This window comes from Impatiens glandulifera, chromosome 4 (genome assembly GCF_907164915.1).
Source record: "Impatiens glandulifera chromosome 4, dImpGla2.1, whole genome shotgun sequence".
In the NCBI taxonomy this organism is placed as follows: domain Eukaryota; kingdom Viridiplantae; phylum Streptophyta; class Magnoliopsida; order Ericales; family Balsaminaceae; genus Impatiens; species Impatiens glandulifera.
In genome coordinates, this window is record NC_061865.1 from 61076997 (window position 1) to 61098721 (window position 21725).

The 21725-nt window shown below is 33.2% G+C and overlaps 5 protein-coding genes and 2 non-coding genes across 7 annotated transcripts; 5 read left to right on the forward strand and 2 right to left on the reverse strand.

The window, feature by feature from the left end:
* The first annotated feature begins 4930 nt into the window (after nt 1-4930).
* Nucleotides 4931-6060, forward strand: LOC124935929 (40S ribosomal protein S23). Its single transcript, XM_047476373.1, has 4 exons — nt 4931-5057; nt 5271-5426; nt 5508-5634; nt 5727-6060. The coding sequence occupies exons 1-4, from the start codon at nt 5053-5055 to the stop codon at nt 5865-5867; spliced, it is 429 nt and encodes a 142-aa protein (XP_047332329.1). The 5' UTR covers nt 4931-5052; the 3' UTR covers nt 5868-6060.
* A 2221-nt stretch (nt 6061-8281) lies between these two features.
* TRNAS-AGA lies at nt 8282-8363 on the forward strand. Its single transcript has one exon. It is a non-coding gene; the product is annotated as a tRNA-Ser (tRNA).
* Nucleotides 8364-8434: 71 nt separating this feature from the next.
* Nucleotides 8435-8506, forward strand: TRNAP-AGG. Its single transcript has one exon. It is a non-coding gene; the product is annotated as a tRNA-Pro (tRNA).
* Nucleotides 8507-9984: 1478 nt separating this feature from the next.
* LOC124935631 (probable glutathione S-transferase) lies at nt 9985-11437 on the forward strand. Its single transcript, XM_047476049.1, has 2 exons — nt 9985-10323; nt 11068-11437. The coding sequence occupies exons 1-2, from the start codon at nt 9985-9987 to the stop codon at nt 11425-11427; spliced, it is 699 nt and encodes a 232-aa protein (XP_047332005.1). The 3' UTR covers nt 11428-11437.
* Nucleotides 11438-12688: 1251 nt separating this feature from the next.
* LOC124934106 (peptidyl-prolyl cis-trans isomerase PASTICCINO1) lies at nt 12689-19342 on the forward strand. The gene is made up of 20 exons (XM_047474581.1): nt 12689-13030; nt 13109-13193; nt 13276-13345; nt 13872-13969; nt 14345-14467; nt 14720-14752; nt 14827-14885; nt 15002-15086; nt 15555-15713; nt 15896-15953; nt 16079-16227; nt 16431-16528; nt 16708-16777; nt 17229-17288; nt 17649-17705; nt 17988-18056; nt 18142-18219; nt 18728-18829; nt 18927-18998; nt 19070-19342. Exons 1-20 carry the CDS (start codon nt 12975-12977, stop codon nt 19340-19342), a joined length of 1854 nt encoding a protein of 617 aa, XP_047330537.1. The 5' UTR covers nt 12689-12974.
* A 4-nt stretch (nt 19343-19346) lies between these two features.
* LOC124934107 (copper transporter 2-like) lies at nt 19347-19929 on the reverse strand. The gene has a single exon (XM_047474582.1). The coding sequence runs from the start codon at nt 19912-19914 to the stop codon at nt 19459-19461; it is 456 nt and encodes a 151-aa protein (XP_047330538.1). The 5' UTR covers nt 19915-19929; the 3' UTR covers nt 19347-19458.
* Nucleotides 19930-21199: 1270 nt separating this feature from the next.
* Nucleotides 21200-21574, reverse strand: LOC124935632. The gene has a single exon (XM_047476050.1). The coding sequence runs from the start codon at nt 21572-21574 to the stop codon at nt 21200-21202; it is 375 nt and encodes a 124-aa protein (XP_047332006.1).
* Nucleotides 21575-21725: the final 151 nt, after the last annotated feature.

Genomic DNA, 21725 nt, shown 5'->3' on the forward strand with positions numbered 1-21725 from the left:
AAATAGGCAAAGTGCGCGAATTGCACAAAATGCATGAAATGCATACCTCAGTATTGTGTTCCCCATCTTCAACTGTCTTCTCCATTTCCAACAAAAGCCCATCCTACAAAAACCAGAAAAGCCATTCAATTAGTCCAAAGGCAAGAAATAGGTAAAGTGCGCGAATTGCACCAAATGCATGAAATGCATACCTCGAAATTTTTTTGCCCAACTTCAACTGTCTTCTCCTCCAAATTCCCAACATTCTCCATCTCCAACAACGGCCCATCCTACAAAAACATGAAAAACGCTTCAATTAGTCCAAATGCAAGAAATATGAAAAGTGCGCGAATTGCACCAAATGGAAGAAATGCATACCTCGAAATTTTCTTCCACATCTTCAACTGTCTGCTCTTCATTTTCATTGTCCTCCCCCTCCCCAACAGTGTTCTTCTCCAAGAGACCAACAATGTCTTTTTCCTGTCCATCCTACAATAAACAGAAAAGCCAGTCAATTAGTCCAAAGGCAAGAAATAGGTAAAGTGCGCGAATTGCACCAAATGCAAGAAATGCATACCTCGAAATTTTTTTCACCATCTTCAACTGTCTGCTCTTCATTGCCATTGTCCTCCCCCTCCCCAACAGTGGTTTTCTCCAAGAGACCAACAATGTCTTTTTCCTGTCCATCCTACAATAAACAGAAAAGCCCTTCAATTAGTCCAAATGCAAGAATTAGGAAAAGTGCGCGAATTGCACCAAATGCAAGAAATGCATACCTCAGTATTTTTAACACCATCTTCAACTGTCTTCTCTTCATTTTCATTGTCCTCCTCAACAATTTTTTTCTCCACAAGCCCAACATTGTCTTCCTCCTGTCCATCCTACAATAAACAGAAAAGCCTCAATAAGTCGAAATGCAAGAAATGCACCAATTATACAAATGCAAGGAAATGCAAGAAATACATACCTCAACTTCATTATCCTCCACAAGCCCAACATTGTCTTTCTCCAAAATCAGCACATCATTGTCTTCCTCTTGTCCATCCTACAATAAACAGAAAAGCCTTCAATTAGTCGAAATGCAAGAAATGCACCAATTATCCAAATTCAAGGAAATACAAGAAATACATACCTCAACTTCATTCTCCTCCACAAGCACAGCATTGTCTTTCTCCAAAATCACCACATCATTGTCCTCAGTGTTCACCACATCATTCTCCCCTTGCTGTAGTTGCTTTAACATCCGTTTAATGAGAATTATGTCATCTCTCATTTCGGTTTTGATGAGCCTTATTTCATTTCTCATTTCAGTTTTGAAGAGAGTCAGTTCCTTTCTCATTACAGTTTTGAATTCATTTAGCTCCTTCGAAAGTTGATCCAATCTACATCTATCGTGGGGAGTTGTTGCTGTTGGAGTTGGGGGAGAGGATTCTTCGTCTTCGTCTTCTTCTTCTTCTTCGTCTTTTCTACTCGTGGCGCTCTCGACAGAATAAGAGCTGCTGGTGCTGGTGCTGGGGGTAGGGTTGCGGGTTCTTCTTCTTGTGGAAGGTTTGGCTTTGGCTGGAGTAATTTGTCTTTTCTTCCTCATGACAGTTTTTTTATGAGGAACTCCATCGTCAATATCTCCCAATTTCCTCTTTCTGCAGTCAAGATCAAAAAAGACATCATAAACATTACCTCCCATATCTTCAAAGTCATCCCCAGCATATAAGATCTTCTCTTCTTCAGACAATTCCATTTGCTTAACAATCGTGCCTTGCAGGGCAGTTTGAAGATCAGAGGCAGTGCTCTTCCTCTTTGATTTGTACTGTATTATTCTTGGGCAGACAGGCTCTTCAGTTTGAAGGGTCGTTTTAATTGCAAGATTGGGGACAAAAGTTTGGATCACCTCATAAGTCCACACTTGTAAGGCTAGTGCGAACCCATATACGGTATAAGAAACATCGACATCTTTTTCTTTGTCTTTGTTCTTCTTCCCCGAGGCGGCATCCTTCTTCTGCAGATACAGCTGCCTGTAGCGATCAAGGTCTCTGGTCAAACCCTTCATGGTTGCTCTAAAGGCCACCTTTCCCCATGGAAAATTGAGGAAGGTGTCGATGTCATCGACCATGCTGAAGAGTTTCATATTTATTATCCTCCTCGGGTCAAGGGCAAAGAGATAATGGGAAACAAGGTATACCAGCCCCAATTTCCATGCATCTTCCCTATCAGAGCAGGACAGGAATTTTGAATGAAGGTCTGCTATTCTAATAAGTGGAATACGTTTAAAATATTTAAGAACCAAAGTTGGAGATTCTTCAACCTGGTTGAAAATTGTTTGCTCAGTAGGGAATCTCCCAAAATTGAGACCTGTAACCAATGCAAACTCCCTCATCCCGAAGCACAGCTCTTCTCCATTCACAAGGAACTTCATCTCCATAGAATTTGAGCTGGACTTCCTGAGGAGCATGTGGTGTATAATCATTCCTGAGAAACGCAGTAACGAGTGCCCTTTGAATAAGAATCTGAATTGGGTTTGCTCTACCCTTTCAGTTAGATTCATCTTGGCAAACTTGGCAGCAATATTTCCCATATTGGTTTTCCAGGATACCCTCCCAGCAAACTCGGGTATTGTAGTGGACTCCATCTACAAAACAAGGAAGAAGATGGGATCACCATGATAATTAGCAAAACAAAATAAGTATTTAATTAAATAGTAAGACCAACAACAAAAATGGAACAGAATAAATCATGACAGAAAATAGTTTGGTCCAGTTCAATCATAGCATCTAGTGTATAGATGCACATATATATTCCCGAGTCATCCACTCATCAAAAAGGATTTTACAATCAATGTATTCAATATAAGAACACTCATCTAGATGCAGCCTACAATTAAACATATTAACACTTGATCAACTTTTAGAAATGCATTCAATCAAGGTAAAAGTGAAAGATATATTTGCTTCCTATAGCAAGTGCAATATGGTCCAAGAAAGTGAACATACAGTGTGGATCATTTATGGCTTTTGATTCAGCACGGCAAATTAGGAGCACGTGTTGACTAAATTTCTTAATATAACATCGAAACCTGTCTCATTGGCATTCTATTAAGGTGCAGTAAAGTAGCAAAAGTTAAACCCTAACCCTAAATACCATTTCTTCACAAGCACATAACAAACACGAAACCTGTCTCATTGGCATTCTATTAAGGTGCAGTAAAGCAGCAAAAGTTAAACCCTAACCCTAAATACCATTTCTTCACAAGCACATAACAAAAACGGAAATGTCATTTCTTAAACGAGAAATGAATGAATAAGCGTGAAATGCATGCATGCAGAATAAGAACACTGATACAATACTCGTCATATACCCTAAAAGCATTTACACACATAAACGAAACCAGAACCAAACCCTAAACCCTAAATACATCAATATAAATCAATATAAACGGAATAATACACATCAACACCTAACCCTAACTATTAAGCCCTAAACTCACCGGAATATGTCAAAAAGACGGTGGAAAGACGATGATGTCGAATAGACGGTGGAAAGTCGAAGATGTTGGACGAGGAACGATGTTGAGGAACGATGATCTTGATCGATGTTGAAGGAAGTCGGCAGTTGAGAAGACGTGGTTTTGGAAGTCGGAGTGGGAGGGAGAATCGGGGTGGTTTTGTTTTAAATTAGGGCCGAAAAATTATATATACGACTAAAGACGCGATTTACCATGGACGCGATTTAATCTGAATCGCGTGAGTTCATCACCGCGATTTAGATTAAATCGCGTGCATGGTAAATCGCGTACATTTAAAAACGCGAATTACCAATCACGCGTTTCATCTAAATCGCGGTGATGAACTCACGCGATTTAGATGAAACGCGTGATTGGTAATTCGCGTCTTTGAGCGTAAGAAATGGCGCCGAAGGGGTATTTCCGACATTTCGCGGGGCAAAAGGGCCCTTTTTGCCAACTTTAGTAGGCGGGGGCCCTTTTTGGAATTTCCCCAGTTATGGGGGCCATTTCATCAAATTTCCCCATATAAGAGTTCAACCATCACAAATTTAATAGTTTAAAGTTTTTTCACAAATGACTGAATGTATTGTTTTCTTACTTTAACAAAGAATTTTTATTTTCTGAGTTAATTCACTACATTTATAAAACAAATAATTATTATTTAATTTTTTGAATTTTTTCAATTATTTCCCATATTACACATCTTTTAAAATATTCAAATCATATTCGGTTGTTTTTAATACATATATCTCAAAAAATACTCAATTTAAAATAGAAATACGTCCAATTTTGTAGACCGTACACAAAGTTATATCGTTATTAAATTTTTTAAACATGAAAAAAAATCTATCTTTATCCAATTTTTTTCAAAAATTTCCTTAAAGTGCACTTGTTTAGTCACCAAAATAAACTTCAACTAATTAAAATATGTAAATTTTTAAAATAATACTTAATTTTTAAAAAATACGTTTAAAATGTCTCTAAATATCATTTCATTTTAAAACGTGACAAATTAATTAATAAAACAAAAATAATACGTTAAAATAATATGACGGGTGTTTTGTCGGTTTGAAAAAAATTTCAAACCCTAAATTTATAGTCCGAATCTCATATAACACAATTTAAAATTGAGAACATTCAAGAATCATTTAACAATTTGACCATTTAAAATATATTTATATATATATATATTTAATATATAATATTATAGTATTAAAATTATTAAAAAATAATTTAGTAGGGTTGATTTAGATGTATTTATTTTTTAAATGTTATTTTGAAAAGATGAGGAGGTATTAAGGAAGCCAAATTGAAAGTTTATTAATAAAGCTTTAAATTACATTTGTTTTTCAAACAACTTTAAATTCAGATGGGTCAAAAATTGATTTGTTAGGCCCAAATGTGATTTTATAATATAGGGTAAGGCCTATTTGGGCTCAATTCCAAAACGGACTATACTATTTAAACTCCATCTTCTTCGATTAATCACGCTGCCGCAGAGAGTGTAGGGTTTGTAGCTTCGTCGACGCTTTTTGCTGCTGCTGTTCTTCATCCGGCGATTTCAACTAGCAGCCATGGGGTACGATCTTACTTTGAATGTTTACTATTTCTTCTAGCATCTACGCAATTGTTTGTTTAACGAAGACATGGTTTACTAATTTTGAAAATCTGATTTGGTTCTTGCTGAAACTATAGATCCAATTCTGAAATTATATTCTAACAATGTCAAAAGTTTCTCCTCGATTAAGTTTGAATTGACTAATGTATTGGTTGTTGAATGATTTGTTAACAGGAAGACGCGTGGTATGGGAGCCGGGCGCAAGCTCAAGTCCCACCGAAGAACTCAAAGGTGGGCTGATAAGGCGTATAAAAAATCTCATCTTGGTAATGAATGGAAAAAACCATTTGCTGGGTCTTCACATGCCAAGGGAATTGTTTTGGAAAAGATGTAAGACTCTTCTTGTAGGATTAATTCGTTGTATAAATTCCAACAGAAAGTGTTTTAACAATGAATTGTTTTGATTTCCAGAGGTATTGAAGCTAAGCAACCTAACTCTGCCATCCGTAAATGTGCCCGTGTTCAATTGATCAAGAATGGAAAGAAGATTGCTGCTTTTGTTCCCAATGATGGTTGTTTAAACTACATTGAAGAAAATGTAAGTGTTCTTTTGTTGTTTTTTGTTTGTTGTTCTACCCTTGCTTAATCACTTGACATCTATCTGAGTTTGTGCTCTGTTTTTTTCCTTAGGATGAGGTTCTTATTGCTGGATTTGGACGTAAAGGACATGCTGTGGGAGATATTCCTGGAGTCAGGTTTAAGGTTGTCAAGGTATCTGGTGTTTCCCTTCTTGCTCTCTTCAAAGAGAAAAAGGAGAAGCCAAGGTCTTAGTTTTGTTTCAGGGCGAAAATTTGATTTTCTATAGTTTGGCTGTTGTTTTCATTGTTTCTTAAGAGTAAATTTTCAACTGTTTGAAATACTCTTTAATCTTAATCATGTTAAAGTAGTCTGTTTGTAGACTCAAATGTCATTTCTACTTGAGCTATTATCATTATAACAATCTCATAAATCTTTCTTTTCTCAATTCTTGAATCAGATATTTTCTTTTAGTAATTAAACATTCATGTTTTCACCTTAACCAAAAGGTAGTTAGTAGCATATGATGTTTTGATAATTGGAAGTCATTAGATTGGAGAATGTAAGATGCAATTTTGAACTACTTGGTTTAGTAATAGAACATGTGCTTAAGTTTTGTATTACTTTTAAACTGGAAACAAATATACTCTCCTATTATGCACAGATTCTGTTTGATTCACACTGTTGTCTGTGAAAAGAACTCTGAATGTGAATTAACTTGAATACCCAACTTTAATTTTTGGTTATAACTGTTAATATTGTAGTTGTATTCCAATTGAAATGGAAATAAGTTTACTTGATTTCGAATTGTTTCAAGAAAAGAAAATCCTGATTGTGAACTGATATAGGATTGTGAAACTTACCAGACTGAAGCTATAATAGACCATGTATGTTTCTTCCCATGGGGATTGCTTGCCTGTAAGGAAGTGGTAATCTGCATCCCGAGATCTAGAAAAGAATTATGCAGAGAACTGATCTAAACCTCAGGATGCAGATTACCAGGTCCTAACTTGGCATTAAGTGATTGAAAGAAAATAACTAGTTGTTGATTGATGAGGAATACATCTTGTTGTGGCTGAATGAATGAAATATATAGGTGGATTTTTTTCTAAAAATGTTAGTACAAAGAATCTGTAAAGAAGATATTTTATTATTTTGAAAGATGTGAATTATGTATATGGTATAAATGACATATCATGATAAGATGATGGTGTTTGTCCGTTTTGTTCTTCACCAGCCAATTATAGCTTTTGGAACCTCCATTTCTATTGACAACAACTTTCTTTGATTTGACTACTTTGTGGAAAAGATGAAAGATCATCCCTACATCTTGTGCCCGGCCAATTATTATTATTATTTTCAACAAGGAATTTTTATTTACTTTTCTTTGTTTGAGTAGTATAGGACAATTTTCATTAAGTGATAATTGAATTTAGTGTGGCGTCAATTCAATTAGAGTGTTTTTAGTGAAAATTAAATTGTCGGGTTATTGTTTATTTCGAGAAAAGGTCACTTCAATTAGATTGTTTTTAGTGAAAATTAAATTGTCGGGTTATTGTTTATTTCGAGAAAAGGTTTGTTTATTCTGATCATCTTCTTTTGTGAAGATAGATAGATTCCTGGATTGATGTGAAAGATCAACAATATATCTCCACATCATCTATTGAATGTATTCTTTCCAAAGGGGAGATCAGTTTCACGCATGAATTGGAAACTGGAAAACCAAACATGTCTTGTGATCAAGTGAAGTTGGGAATTGTGACATTAGGCGTTCATGTTGTATTAGTTCAGTTAAAGCATATGATATTAGAATCTTTCTTTCCACATAAGAGTAAAATGATTGGGGGGCTGTTTGAGCAGCCGAATTTGAAATTAATGATATCTTGGCAAGTTGCTTTTGATCTATAGAAAGTGTCCAAATCCACTGAACTGATGAATCCAATGATGATCCAAAGGTAAGTTCCTTGAGAAGGAAGAAGAAGGGGACATCTTTAAAGATGCTAATTGTTCCAATATCTTTTACATGGTTAGTTTATACAAGACAACTTGTGGGTATCATTACTTTTTTTTTTTAATTTATAAAATGAGCACGACCCATTTTTAACTTAAGACGTCGTAATTAGTTTTTGGTATTTTATATAAGACTCTTACGCTATCTTTGTGAATTATTTTAGGTGTATTATTATTCTTTTCTCCATGTACATGTTTTTAGCAAGAAAATACTATTTTACCAAACTTGTATGTTTATATTTATGGGAATTGAAAAGTTGTACATATTATGGCTACAATCTTATATATAAACAACAGTACAAAGTAAATACAATAAAACTATTAATTAATCACAAAGGAGTAATCATTTTAAGATAAGTATTTCAATGTATAGAAGATGTCACATCAACTTAAATGGTTTTTTTTACCTTCTAGCACTATCATTATGTGGTATATAATCAATTCAAACTTCTATATTCTATTTCTCCTTCATTCAAACACATGATTCAAAATGAAAATCAGACTGACTTATTAGATTTGACACTATATGATCCTTAATTATTTGTAACGAGACAGTTAATTTGTATAAAAACTCCATAATAGCTCAATTAGAAAAAATATAAAATAAAAGTCAATGGACACTTAAATCTTGATAGTATGTTAGATAAATTTCGACATGAGTGAGCGTGCCGGAGTGGTTATCGGGCATGACTAGAAATCATGTGGGTTTTGCCCGCGCAGGTTCGAATCCTGCCGCTCACGTTTTAATTTGTTCTTTTTATTTGACATTTATTCATAAGAATATAAATTAAGTATTTAAATGTTCTCAAAATGGGCATTTGGTCTAGTGGTATGATTCTTGCTTAGGGTGCAAGAGGTCCCGAGTTCAATTCTCGGAATGCCCCCATTTTTTATTAAACCTAACTAGAATAATTAATTGGATGGGTTTATGTTCTTATTTTACTATCTTTAGTTTATAACTAACCACTCCAAAATTTATTGTATTTTTGGTCCTTGTTCACTCTATACTTAAGGAGGAAGGAACTAGAAAATTAATTAATGATACATATTTCAATAATATTGAACAGATTGCCAATATCTCCCAACAACCCTAAATAATAATATAAGAAGGTAACATCTAACCTTCCTAATTCCTTGTTTAATAGATTGATCTTATGAAATATATTATATAAGGATACAAATGCTATTTTTCTTTTTCATTTGTTGACCATTTCAAGTTGATATTTCTTTCTAGAAGGGAGATTTGTTTTCAAATTTTTACTCTTCAATGTATTGTTATATTGTTAGATGGTCAAATAGTATTTTTTTCTAAATAATTAACGAAATGATAATTATTTAAGTACAACAATTAAAAAAAAACACGTAATGAAACTAATCGACATTTGAAAACCAATATCAAACATCATGAAAATACCTATTTATAATTATTTTTAATGAAATTTAATGTTAACAAAATTACATCCAATTAATTTTAGGTTTAGCTAGTGATTTTATAAATTTGATTAACTATTAAAATTAATAAGCTTCGTATATCAAAAAAATTCACTTCAACTTGATGATTTGATTTTTTTGTAAGAGAATCTAGAGTTGGAATAGTTTGAGAGCAACTAGAATGAGATTTTTTATAGTTATTTTTTTTCTTGTAATTTTATTAATTATTTTATGACAATTTTTGTTATAATAAATTATAATCTATTAATTTTTGTTTTTTTAAAGACATTGTGATATGTAATAAAATTTTCTCACTCCCTTTAATAACATTTTTTTTTCTTTCATGATGTTAGAATTAATATAGTGAATTATGAAGGTGGTGCTAGATAGATTTCTAAATTAGAAAAAAATGTCGATTTTCTATTGAATTTTTAATAAGACATTGGCTTATACACACAAACTTGATTTTTTTTTTCTTTGACTCATATTAATTTTTTTTTTTAATAATATTGACTTATAAAGTTTACCAAAATGTCATTTAAAAGAAAAATATGTCGCATATTCAATTATATCTAACTATAAATGAAAGCAAACAAGGTTAATGTGGATTCTAGTTATCTTTAATTAAATATAATAATAATAATAATATTGATTTATACCCACCATAATAATAATAATAATAATAATAATAATAAATTAATGCTCAACTAATCAATAAATCTAATTACTATATATCTCCTAAAGTCAAACAAAAGATTGTATTTTAAGTGAGTTAAAGAACACTATTAAATACTTCAAAGTCTTCTTATTAAGTTACTTTAAATTTTTAATATCATGTTCTCCACTATATAATAACCTGATCAAGCCATTAATATGATACTATTATCTCTCTAAGAAAGGAAAGAATAATTAAAGTAACAATCGAACTGAAATGGCAGGTGAAGCTGATCATGAAGAAGCAGAAGTAAAGCTTATTGGTATTTGGGGTAGCCCTTTTGTTAAGAGAGTTAAAATTGCCTTACAAATGAAGGGTATAAAGTATGAAGATATTGAAGAACCAGATGTTTATGGAATCAAGAGTCCTCTTCTTCTTCAATACAATCCGGTCCACAAGAAGGTTCCTGTTCTCATCCATCGTGGAAAACCCATTGTTGAATCACTCGTGATTCTTGAATATATTGATGAGACTTGGAATGAATCTCCCATTTTGCCTAGTGATCCTTACCAGAGATCCCTAGCTCGTTTTTGGGCTAAATACTTGGATGAAAAGGTAAGATCTTCAATTCCTTATAAACTACTTTATAGATTAGTTACTTTCTAGTGCTTGGATTCACTCGGGTTTTTCTCTTTTTAACCTGAATTTGTTATCGGTAATTATCATGATCCTAGTTATGACTCTATTTAATCATTGTGTTTTTAGTGAAAATTGAATCTAAAATTTATGATTTCTTAGATAAGATTTTTGTCATTTAAATGATTCTAGTGAATTTGTTTGATTGTTGTGGAGGCAGAATCGGTTAAGGTGCTTGTCCCACTTGAAAAAAAAAATAAAGTTGAAAGGTGACCTAATCCTCTAATTTCATAGTTTTTTTCAATTTAAATAATTATTATTTATTTTTTTAATTTTACAAAAATGACAAAAATCACGTTTATTAACTTGTTTTATCCATAAATTTTCCTTTCTCTTTTTAGTCCACCCAAATTTAAATTCTTGAATCGGTCCGAGTTATCGTCTTATAGTCCTGGTTTAAAATGTGTAATAAAATAGACCCAAAATCACACTTAGCCATGGACATATTTTTTTTATAAAATAAGTGATTTAACTAATTAATATAAAAGTTCTCTAATTAAGTATATATTATTGGTAATCCTTGTATAAGTTCTAATGAAAGAACCTTCTTAGAAGTGTAAGAATATAATTATGATTTAAAATGTGATTTTTTCTATTATTTATCGATAGAAAGATTAAATCTTGTAATTATGTAATTGATTTGATTAAATATTTAAATTATAGTTAATTCCTGCTATTTGGAAGAGTTGTTGGAGCAAAGGAAAAGAACAAGAAGAAAAAATGGAAGAATGTTTTGTGATATTGAAAACCCTAGAAGATGAACTCAACGGTAACAAGTTCTTCGGCGGGGAGACGATCGGACTGGTCGATATCGCCGCCAATTTATTGACTGTTTGGCTTGATGTTCTTGAGCAAATCGCCGGAATCAACCTACTGACCGTCGACAGATTCCCAATCTTATGCAGATGGAGAGATGATTATGTCAATTGTACTGTCATCAAGGATAATCTTCCATCTCGTGAAATGTTGCTGGCTTTCTTTTCCGGCCAACTTCAAGCTACTCCACCGCCGACGACTACTTAGTCTCGCCGGCGCCGGCACTGGATAAAATTATTATTATTATTATTATCTGTGGTGTTCATCTACTTGTATGTTCGTTTGTTTGTATCCTTGGAGTTGTCTAAAATAAATTAATGTTTTTGTTTATGTTACATTTTTAAACTTTATTTGTAATTTATTTGACTGTTTTTTCAAATAAAATTTTGTGATTTATATATTGGACAGTTATGGGTTAAATCTATTATTTCATATTTTGTGTTCCATTTATATCCATTTCACAAAAATTAGTTATTTATAAAATGAGTAAAAAATAATGAAAAAATAATGAACTTTAAACCTATTTTTGTTATCGTGATACAGCTGCCATGCACTACCCAATAGGAACGATTGAAGCGCCCCTCTCTAGATAAGAAGCAAAACGCGCCATCACCTACAGCCCTAGAACACAAATTCTGGAAGAACATATTTGATCCCATTGTTTTGTTAGGTAGCCATGGCAAAAAGTCAGGTATCGGGTCTATCGACTAACCAAATTGAACCCGAAAATGACCGTAAACTGGGTAGCTTAAGTATTCGAATTGGCCTATTCGAAACCAACAATACCCGACCCGAACCAGTTTTAAAAATAAATTATTTTTATTTAAATATTTATTCTCTGATTATTGTTGGGTTTATTATAGAGTAATTACGTGAACTTCACAAAATTGTGAATTTAAAAAAAATAAAATAATAATATTTATAATCTCACTTCTTTTAATAAAATATTATTTTAATACATTTTACTATTCTCATCTCAATTTTTCTTTAATTTTTAATATATATACATATTATTTAAAAATAATAAACAATGATTTTCAATAAGTTTTTTTATTAAAACTTTCTGATTATAAAAACAAAATGTATCAAATTTCTTTCTCATTAAAATATATATTTGATTGATTTATATATAAGAAAAAGGTAGTGATTCAAAAATATTTTAAGTAGGTACATCATTTATTTATTAGTTGATCTACCTTCATCTACTTTAATACATTTTATTATATATTTTTTTATTATTAAATATTAATTGTTTTTATTTAATTGAAAGACTCAGTTTTTTTTACCTTTATTATTTATATACTTAATTTTAACATTTATTTAGTATGGAAGTCAAATTTTAATTAATTTAAAAATCGACTTAACAAAAATATTATTTGATTATTTTTGTTAAATTTCTAAATAATTTTAAAAATGAATTTTTATTAAATAAGCCGGTTTGTTTTATTGCTTGTACTGAACTAGCACCAACTCTGCATCTGCACAATTGAAGAAGAAGAAGATCAACGACTCTTCTATCGTCTGTACTGAAATTGCATAAAATTAGTAGGTCATATGATATAACTCGCCGTGATTCCAATCTTGTTCAAAGACGCAGAGAGAAGATAAATAGGGTAGAAACAGAGAGTTCTTCTTACCTAGGTCAATCCGCCAATTCAACTTTTACAACTGTCATATTTACGAGAGGCGAATGCACCACCCATCGTAGTTTCACACCAAAATCCAGCCGGGTTTCTTACAATTTCGAGTCTTTAATGGAAGACGCCCCGCAGTCGCAGAAGAAGAAATCATTATCCGAGGATGATAAAAGGTGAACTATATAATATATATATGATCCAAAGAGGAACAATACGCGTGTAAGCTCATTGTGATATTTTTGAGATATCAGGAGAAAGAAGATTAAGCCTGGAGGGCTGATGAAAGCTCCGATGAGGTCTGGTGAGGGCGATTCAAGACCTTCTTCCGGTGATCAGGTTTATTACTTTGCTTTTCTGCTGCCCATTGCTACTTCTGCTGGACCCATTTGTAAGACTGGTACTTGTTTAATATTTGCAGGTTATATTCCATTGCACAGTCCGCACGCTAGATGGGGTTATTGTAGAGTCGACAAGGATGGAGTTTGGAGGTTAGTTGAGCTTGAGTTCAATTTATCTCTGTACTCTAATCCACTAGAATAAGTAAAGTTAGGATCTTAAGTGACAATTCAACTCCGAACTTATTGACCTGAGAAAATCTGGATATTCAACCAATTCATAACAAAGAGGCTGAATTAAAGAGGGATTTAACTTTACTTATCCTTTCATTTTTCTTTCCCTTTTTGTATCCTTTGTACATTTAAAATGAACTCACCTCTCATTCACTTTTTCCTTTATTAAAGAGTTGAAAAAATAACAAGGAGGCTGGATTATCACAACTTGTAGCTTTGGTTTTTACTTTTGGTACTATATTCATGTGTATAATGTAAGTTTACAGGAAATATAATATTTAGCCACGTTCTACGCATGAATAAACAGTATCTGATTGTTTTTGATGAATGAACAAACTCCTATTGTTTGGTTTTCTTTTGCATGTTTTTTGACTAGTTTCCTCACAGGGGTTCTCTTGCCAATAAGTTGAAGTTGCAGAAATCATTTCTCTTCTGTGTGTTGCAGGAAAAGGTATTCCAATAAGGCATGTTTTAGGCAAAAGCAAAATGATATTGGCACTACTAGAAGGACTTCCAACTATGCTAAAGGGGGAAATTTCAATGGTAATCTTTTGAAAATGTATTTTCTGATAATAGCTCTCAGCAACCAGAATGTTATGAGTTATAACGAACAATACCTTATTTCCTTGTTGGCAAGTAGTCAATTCATGAATGATTAGCTCCATGGTTCATTCAGATTATTAGAGATCTCTCTGATCACTAATACCATTTTACTTATGGGCCTCCTATTTTATAGTGGATTGATAGATTAATGAAAAGTTTCTGTCTAGACAGAATACATGTCTTGGGAAATGGGGTAGGAATCTTTCAAATGTTCATCTATTGAGCTTCCGTTGGTTATGGACCCAACCTTGCCAATTAGGGTTCTTATTATATTTTTATTACTTCAAAGATTTTCTCTGCTATCTTTTATCTCAGTTTAAGGTGAAGCCTGAGCTACACTATGGAGAGGAGGATTGCCCTGCTTCGGCTTCAGAAAACTTCCCAAAGGACGTGGAACTTCATTTTGAGATCGAGCTTATTGATTTCTCTAAAGCCAAGGCAAGGATCTTACTGCTTCTAGTTGGTAGTACTATGTTAGCGAGTGCTTTGTCATCCAAATTTAAATTTCTTTTTTCATCATGCTGCTCCTAGAGAAAGGGTTCACATTGTTGCTGAAAGTTATAGTTGATTGCTTTTCAGTACCTTGACTAATTGGCCCACTGACTAATTTCTCTGCAAGGGCTTATAAAATACAAAATTATCCTTCTTCATCTTGGATTTATCCCATAACTTCTCTATTTGTTCTGTTAGGTCATAAGTGAAGATTTCGGAGTTATCAAGATTGTAAGGCTTTCACCTTTTCGCTTTTGCTTTTTCATTTATCATAGAGTTTTACCAATTCATTGTTTATTTCATAGGCAGTAGTTGAAGGCCTTGGTTGGGAAACACCTAGGGAACCTTATGAAGTTGAAGCTTGGTAAACACGTTCTCTTGTTTCAGTTTGTCACTTTGTCATGATTTCCTATTTATCTATGAAATTAACTATATCTTGAAGCATTGAGAGTATGAAGTAAGAATCATGTGTTTTTTCAGGATTTCTGCAAGGACGGGTGATGGAAAGGAAATCCTGTCACGTAGTCAAGAAAAACCATTTTTCATTACCCTTGGAAAATCTGAGGTTAGTATCAACCTCCATTCTCCCGTCTCTCTCCTCCTGTCTATATGTAGTCTTTCAGTTATTTTCTGAACAGGTGATTTCACAGTAAAGAAATGTAAGAGGCAGTTCTTTTGTGACATATATTGCTGACACTCCACTTATGTATAGATGATTTGGCAGTATTCAAAAATTCGATCTTGAGACAAAGTGCTTTATTCAAGTACCTCAGATTTGAAAAGCTGATTCTTGAATTTTAACTTATAAAAGAATCACTTTTTTCAAACATGTTATGATGAACCTGCCTGCAGATCAATATTGCATATCTATTTTTCTTGTACACATTATTTAGGCCGTTTTTTTATATATGGAATGAATCATTTTACCAAGTTATTCATGATTCGTTTTACACTTTATTATGGACATGCAATTTAACTCATTAGCTGTGACCTTGGATAAATTACTGTGTAATGATTTTTATGCATGTATTAGGTACCTAAAGGTCTTGAGATGGGTATAGGGACAATGTCAAAAGGAGAGAAGGCAATATTTTATGTGACGGAGCAATATTTAACTGAATCTCCTCTCCTTCCATTGCTAGAGGGTATTCAAGAAGTTCGTTTTGATGTGGAACTGGTTCACTTCATTCAGGTGTGACCATAATACCAGGACTTCTGCTTTATTGTTTGAGACATAAAAACTATTTGGATCATGCATACTGTATATTCGCTTTTAATATGTTTGTATGAGTGGACAAAATTTGATTGAAACTCTATGCACATAAACAACAATGTTGTGTTTGACTAACTTCCTCTTGTTATCGGAATTTACAGGTGCGAGACATGCTTGGAGATGGACGTCTAATAAAACGTCGTGTCCGAGATGGACAAGGTAATCATTGTTACTTTTAAGCTTTATTGCCACCTACATATCAAGAGATTATACCAATATTGTTTTTGTATTCCAGTTAGAGATGCTTTGTTCATGTTTAATGCCAACTCATTTTTCATTAACAGGAGAATTTCCAATGGATTGCCCTCTCCATGACAGTCTATTGCGTGTCCATTACAAAGGCATGCTTCTTAATGAAGAAAAAACAGTTTTCTATGACACCAAATTTGATAATGATGGTCAGGCATTGGAGTTCGGTTCAGGAGAAGGGCTAGTAAGTTGCTTTGTCATGATAATAGCTTATTAAGTTGAAGCTATGGTTAGAAGTACATCCAACAGTTCAAATAATAGTTTATTTGTGATACAAACTTTTGAGCTCTTTCATTTCACCCATTTTTCTTGTTTTAGTTTCATCTTTGTAGTTTCATTTTTTTTGGAGCTAGAGCTCATTGCATTTGCTCACTTCCTCTCTGATAGGTGCCTGAAGGGCTTGAAATGTGTGTTCGTCTGATGTTGCCTGGAGAGGTAGCTCTTGTAACGTGTCCTCCTGATTATGCATATGACAAGTTTCCAAGGTTTTGAACATGTTTCTTTCCATATAATATAAAATGTTTGGTCTATGGAGGGTTTAACTAGTTCTCTATGTTTTTTCTCAATATCATCTTCACCTATTCAACCAACTTCTTTTTATTTGTTCTCAAGATCTTCAGCTGTTAATGAACTATTCTCTTTTTTTCTTCTTTTTATATTCTAGGCCTCCTACGGTTCCTGAAGGTGCTCACATCCAGTGGGAAATTGAGCTACATGGTTTTGAAATGACTAAGGTAATCTCTCTGATTTTGGTATGAGATGGCTAAGGTAAACTTCTGAAACAATTCATCTGAAATAGATTAATCTCTGCAGTCACTTTCTTCTGAATCATCCAGATTTCTACATTCTTATCAATCACATACTATTGGGAGGGTTTTCTTTGAGTTTGGTGGTCTAGAACCATTACAGACCACCTTATTAGTAATTTGATTATATCAACTGTAAGTTTTGTGTGAACATGGAGGTACCATCAGTCCTACATTTTATCAGGCTTTTGCATGTTATGCTCAGCTTTTACTTGTAAATATGTGCTTCATTGTTGAGTGCTAAAGTTTGTTTGACTTCACAATGCTGTAAATTGGTGTTGTTTCCTTAGTCAATTTTTTGCCTTCTATTGGTGTTCTTATGTTCACTATCCCTTTCATTTAAACAATAATTTCCTATTGTCTGGATCCTTTGTTGCAGGATTGGACTGGTTTGAGCTTTAGAGAGATAATGGACGAAGTTGATAAGATGAAGGGCACGGTATAAAGTCATTAACTCAACTAGAAATAGTCTATTATGATTTTGTTCAAATTCTCATTCCTGGAAAAACTTGTACAGTTGCTCCACTGCACCGATTTACATTTTCCATTTACCTACTTAGAAACATGATAAGAGTTGTGAAAATCACATTAATTGGTTCATTAGTGGACTTAACAGTTATTGACAGTGTTTTTGAACTTCACCTGTTAAAATGGTGACAAAATCTGCAAATACTTGTGAATCTATAACATTAAATCTGCTTTTAACCTTTTTTTATGTAAATAAATAAATTGTTTTCATCTTTCTTGGGATTTTTAATCATACTAAACATCCTGAACTTCTAATCCTTTTGATTTTCAGGGGAACAGGCTCTTCAAAGAAGGCAAGTTCGAACTGGCCAAGGCCAAATATGATAAGGCAAGTGTTATTCTTTGCATTTTCTTCTCTAGTTAATTAGTATCAATTTCCTGGATAAAACTGTTTGCAAATATATCATACTAGAATGGAGAATATATATCTATTGCGACTATTTGTTCTAAAGAGGACCAGGTTATTTGGTTATGAACCATTCATGGTGGTTGATTGGTCTAATTGCTGCAAGTTCAGTAGAGAGGTTTCTTAGGTTGTTGATTAACAGATCCATGTTTTATAACTTTGTACGAACAGTTTGATGTAAACAATTGACATGATTGCTAACAGGTGCTCCGTGAATTTAATCACGTGAACCCACAAGATGACGATGAAGGGAAGGAGTTTTCTGATACTAGGGTAAGTGCATTTCAAAACACAGACAAGAACACATATTACTGCATTCTTAATGGTGCTAATCCTCTTACAAATCTGGAAATTCCAGAATCTACTGCACCTTAATGTTGCTGCCTGCTATCTCAAACTGGGAGAAAGCAGAAAATCCATAGAAGCTTGCAATAAGGTAACATTTTCCTATTTTTCTATCAAGTATTGTTTTATTATTTTTGTTGTAGCCTTCTCTATCAATATTACTTTTAGAATGATCAAAAGTATTGCTTAAGCTAATCACAACCTTTGAAACCCATTCATTTTATACAAGCCAGTTATGTGCTTAGTGGTGTTTGTATGATATGGCTGACTGTTCCGGTAGGAAATATGTTAGAAGTTGTAGTTCAAATTTTCTTTTTTGGGGGAGAAGGTAAATAATTTATTTACATTGGAATAATTGAGAGTCCACAAATAGGCTACTCTCGCCCCTAAAAATTAAAAAAAAAATGAGCAAAGATTGAGCTGCTCTCATATTCCGGGAGCTTTCTAATGCAAAACAAAAAATAAGTCCTCTAGAGCCAAAGAACTAACTATTGATCATCTCGTTGACTATATTGAAAACCTCCCAAAATCGTTAAAATTTGTTGTTCATGGACTAAAGTAGGCCAAACATTTCGAATACTTTGGTGAAAATATTGCAGGTTCTGGATACAAACCCGGTTCATGTGAAAGGCCTATATCGTCGTGGAATGGCATATATGTCATTAGGTGATTTTGAGGATGCCAGAAATGATTTTAACAAGGTAAAAATGCTCTAGTTAATTAATTTCTGGACTAATAATGTTTTACAAACATTATGTTTTGGGGGATAATAATAATAATAATAATACACTCTTGAAGATGATTACTGTGGACAAGTCATCTGAATCAAATGCAAGAGCAGCTCTGCTTAAACTAAAACAGACAGAAATAGTAAGCTTTCTTTCTTTCTTTCCTGTTTTTAGACTAGACAAACAGTTTTTCATTAATCCCGCGGTGGTCAGGAAAACGAGAACAAAGCCAGGAAGCAGTTCAAAGGTCTGTTTGACAAGAAACCCGGAGAAATAGCTGAAGTTGGACATGTTGAGAAGGAAGAAGAAGTTGTTGGTGGTGGTGAAGAAGAAGATAAAGATATTAATGATTCAGATAAAGACTTTGAGGAGGAGGCGCCCATTGATGCTGCGGGTGCATATCCTCGAGCAAGCTTCCTATCTCAGTTATGGCCTGCGGGTAGAAGACTAATCCGAGCACTTAGTCAAAGATGCTCAATTTTGTAAGAGGTAAGTGATAATGTGGTTTATTATGTTAAAACAAAAAGTACTATTAATTTATGAAAACATCAATAATCCCTTAGTAGTAACTACAACAAGTTGAAAGCATAATAAATATTTAATCATTTGGGAAGAACATTATTATTATTATTATTATTCCCTGCCTCCTGTGACTGTTGAGTAAGTTGTCGGAACTTGATTAGAAAGTAGCCGATGCCATGTCCAGCGACAGCAACAATGAAGATTCCGAGATTGAAAGACATAACCGATAACATAACCATGTAAGCAAGTGCCATACGAATAGTATAGATTATGGTTTGAACTAATCCCCCAATCATCGAATTATTCATGAACCGTCTGGAAGGGATATTGGAAAGGACTTCGACTGCCATTGCTAGAAAGAAAACAAAGAAGAGAGAAAGTATATACATGCCAAGATTGTAGTTTGGCCATCCTGGAAACAAGATTGTTGCTTCTCTTCCCCAGTAGAAGTTCATGTGCATAGCCATGTCTTTCATCATAGTAGCATTGTTCATGTCCATGTTCATGTTCATGTCTGATGGAGGAGACATATCCATTTCTTAGACACTAAACTAACACACACAGAGAGAAAGAGAGATTGATTGATTTAGGAGAATCAAGAATGGAATGGAATGGAAGTGAGAGGTGGGTGGATCTTCTTTTTAAGGTTGTTTTGTCTTCACGTGACTGACTAGTGGTTGGAATTGTTTATTGGGTTGGAGTCAGAAACTAAGACGACGAAATTAAAGTGGTCCAACAGCTCATGGGAGAGGAAAGATCAAGGAAACAGATAGTGAAAAATGACAAGGCATGATAAAGCTGTTTAATTTGTTTTATACTAAAATTGAAAAAAAAATACAAAATGTTTATTTTATTTTGAAAACGACAATTTTATTAAAAGCTTTATTTTAATTGTTTGTTTCGAAAAATAACTTTTTCTTGTTAATTTGAGCTAAATTAATAAATCAATTTAACAAAATTTCTCTAATTTCTTTATAAATGAAACTTAACTTACCTACTGATGTTCAATCTTGGTAATATATCCACATGACATATAACTGAATCCTTGAGGATTTGGCAAGTCTAAGTCTGTTGAAAATAGGACCCCACTTGATTTTACCCACTATCAGAATCATAACAATAGTTTAATAAAGGATTATTTGAAAATACAAAAAAATTTATTATTTGATTTTAGCTTCAAATTTGATGTTAAAAGATGTAATTTTCGAGTCTAATAGATAGTACACTGTTCATCAATTTGTAAGGTTTTTCCAGTTTTTTTATAAAAAAAAATTCTATCATGAACAAAACCCATAAAATTACCAACATCAAACAAGCTCAATAGATATCTTTAGCACTATTAAAATGGCATAAATATCTTAACACTATTAAACCTGTTTACTTAAAATTGAATTTGGCAATGAGCACTAGTCAAAAGAATATCTCTTTATCAACTTGTTGATAAATAATACACTCAAAACTCCCTTAAAAGTTTAGATTGAAATTAAATAAAAAAATGTATACCCGTAATGGTAGAATTTCTAGATACTATCTATGAGTCGACATTTAAATGAAAGAGCCATGATATAGAAAATGCAAAAATCATACAAGAAAGAATGAAATTAACTAGGCGATGACCATTGTTTGAACTTCTATGGTGGTCCTGGCCCGGTGATGTTGAGATGGTATCGTTGGTTTGTTGCAATGTCGCTTCACTCTCGTTAGAAATTATGAATACATTAACAGCAACCGAATTGCAAATCTCGCAATTTCTGTAATAAAAAGAAATTTATAATTTATTTCCAAATCAATTAACACTATAGAGGAATGAATTTAATTTAATTACCTATTTCCCTTGATGTTAAACCAAGTTTCAGCACAATGTTTATGAGCAACACCCAAATCATCTTTGCAAGAACAACCCAATTCAATTTCCATTCCAAACTCCATTGTCAATTGACAGATTCGACATTCTCTCATCGTTTTCAACTGATCATCATCAACAACAACATCATCATCATCGTCACCATCACCATGAATATGATCAATGTCAACAAAGATTGAACAATGCTTCCCGACTGGTTCCTCTGTTTCTTCGTCCTGCGTAGAGAAGAGCTGCGAAATGCAGGAACCCACATCATCATCGTCGGAAAAAGAAAGGTTGGTACCTCCGGTGGTGATTGTCCTTTCTCCGGATTCTAAATCAAAAGTTTCCATCTTCTTACTAAGTGAAAGGGAGGAAGAAGAAGATGAAGAGAATTATTATTAAGTGGGAAAGGGACAGTTTTTACTATTACTAAAAGACAGTCTCTGAAACTTCCCTCTCAATGAAATTACCCGCACCCCGTGCCTAAGGAAGCCGCAGACT

Bases quoted from the DNA above. Each gene is read 5' to 3' on its own strand.
- LOC124935929 (XM_047476373.1), top strand. The intron at 5,427-5,507 runs GTAAGACTCTTC...TTTGATTTCCAG, and splicing joins GGAATTGTTTTGGAAAAGAT to AGGTATTGAAGCTAAGCAAC. The intron at 5,635-5,726 runs GTAAGTGTTCTT...TTTTTTCCTTAG, and splicing joins TAAACTACATTGAAGAAAAT to GATGAGGTTCTTATTGCTGG.
- LOC124935631 (XM_047476049.1), top strand. From the start codon at position 9,985: ATGGCAGGTGAAGCTGATCATGAAGAAGCAGAAGTAAAGCTTATTGGT. The intron at 10,324-11,067 runs GTAAGATCTTCA...TTTAAATTATAG, and splicing joins CTAAATACTTGGATGAAAAG to TTAATTCCTGCTATTTGGAA.
- LOC124934106 (XM_047474581.1), top strand. From the start codon at position 12,975: ATGGAAGACGCCCCGCAGTCGCAGAAGAAGAAATCATTATCCGAGGAT. The intron at 18,057-18,141 runs GTAAGTGCATTT...TGGAAATTCCAG, and splicing joins AGGAGTTTTCTGATACTAGG to AATCTACTGCACCTTAATGT. The intron at 18,830-18,926 runs GTAAAAATGCTC...ACACTCTTGAAG, and splicing joins CCAGAAATGATTTTAACAAG to ATGATTACTGTGGACAAGTC.
- LOC124934107 (XM_047474582.1), bottom strand. From the start codon at position 19,914: ATGGATATGTCTCCTCCATCAGACATGAACATGAACATGGACATGAAC.
- LOC124935632 (XM_047476050.1), bottom strand. From the start codon at position 21,574: ATGGAAACTTTTGATTTAGAATCCGGAGAAAGGACAATCACCACCGGA.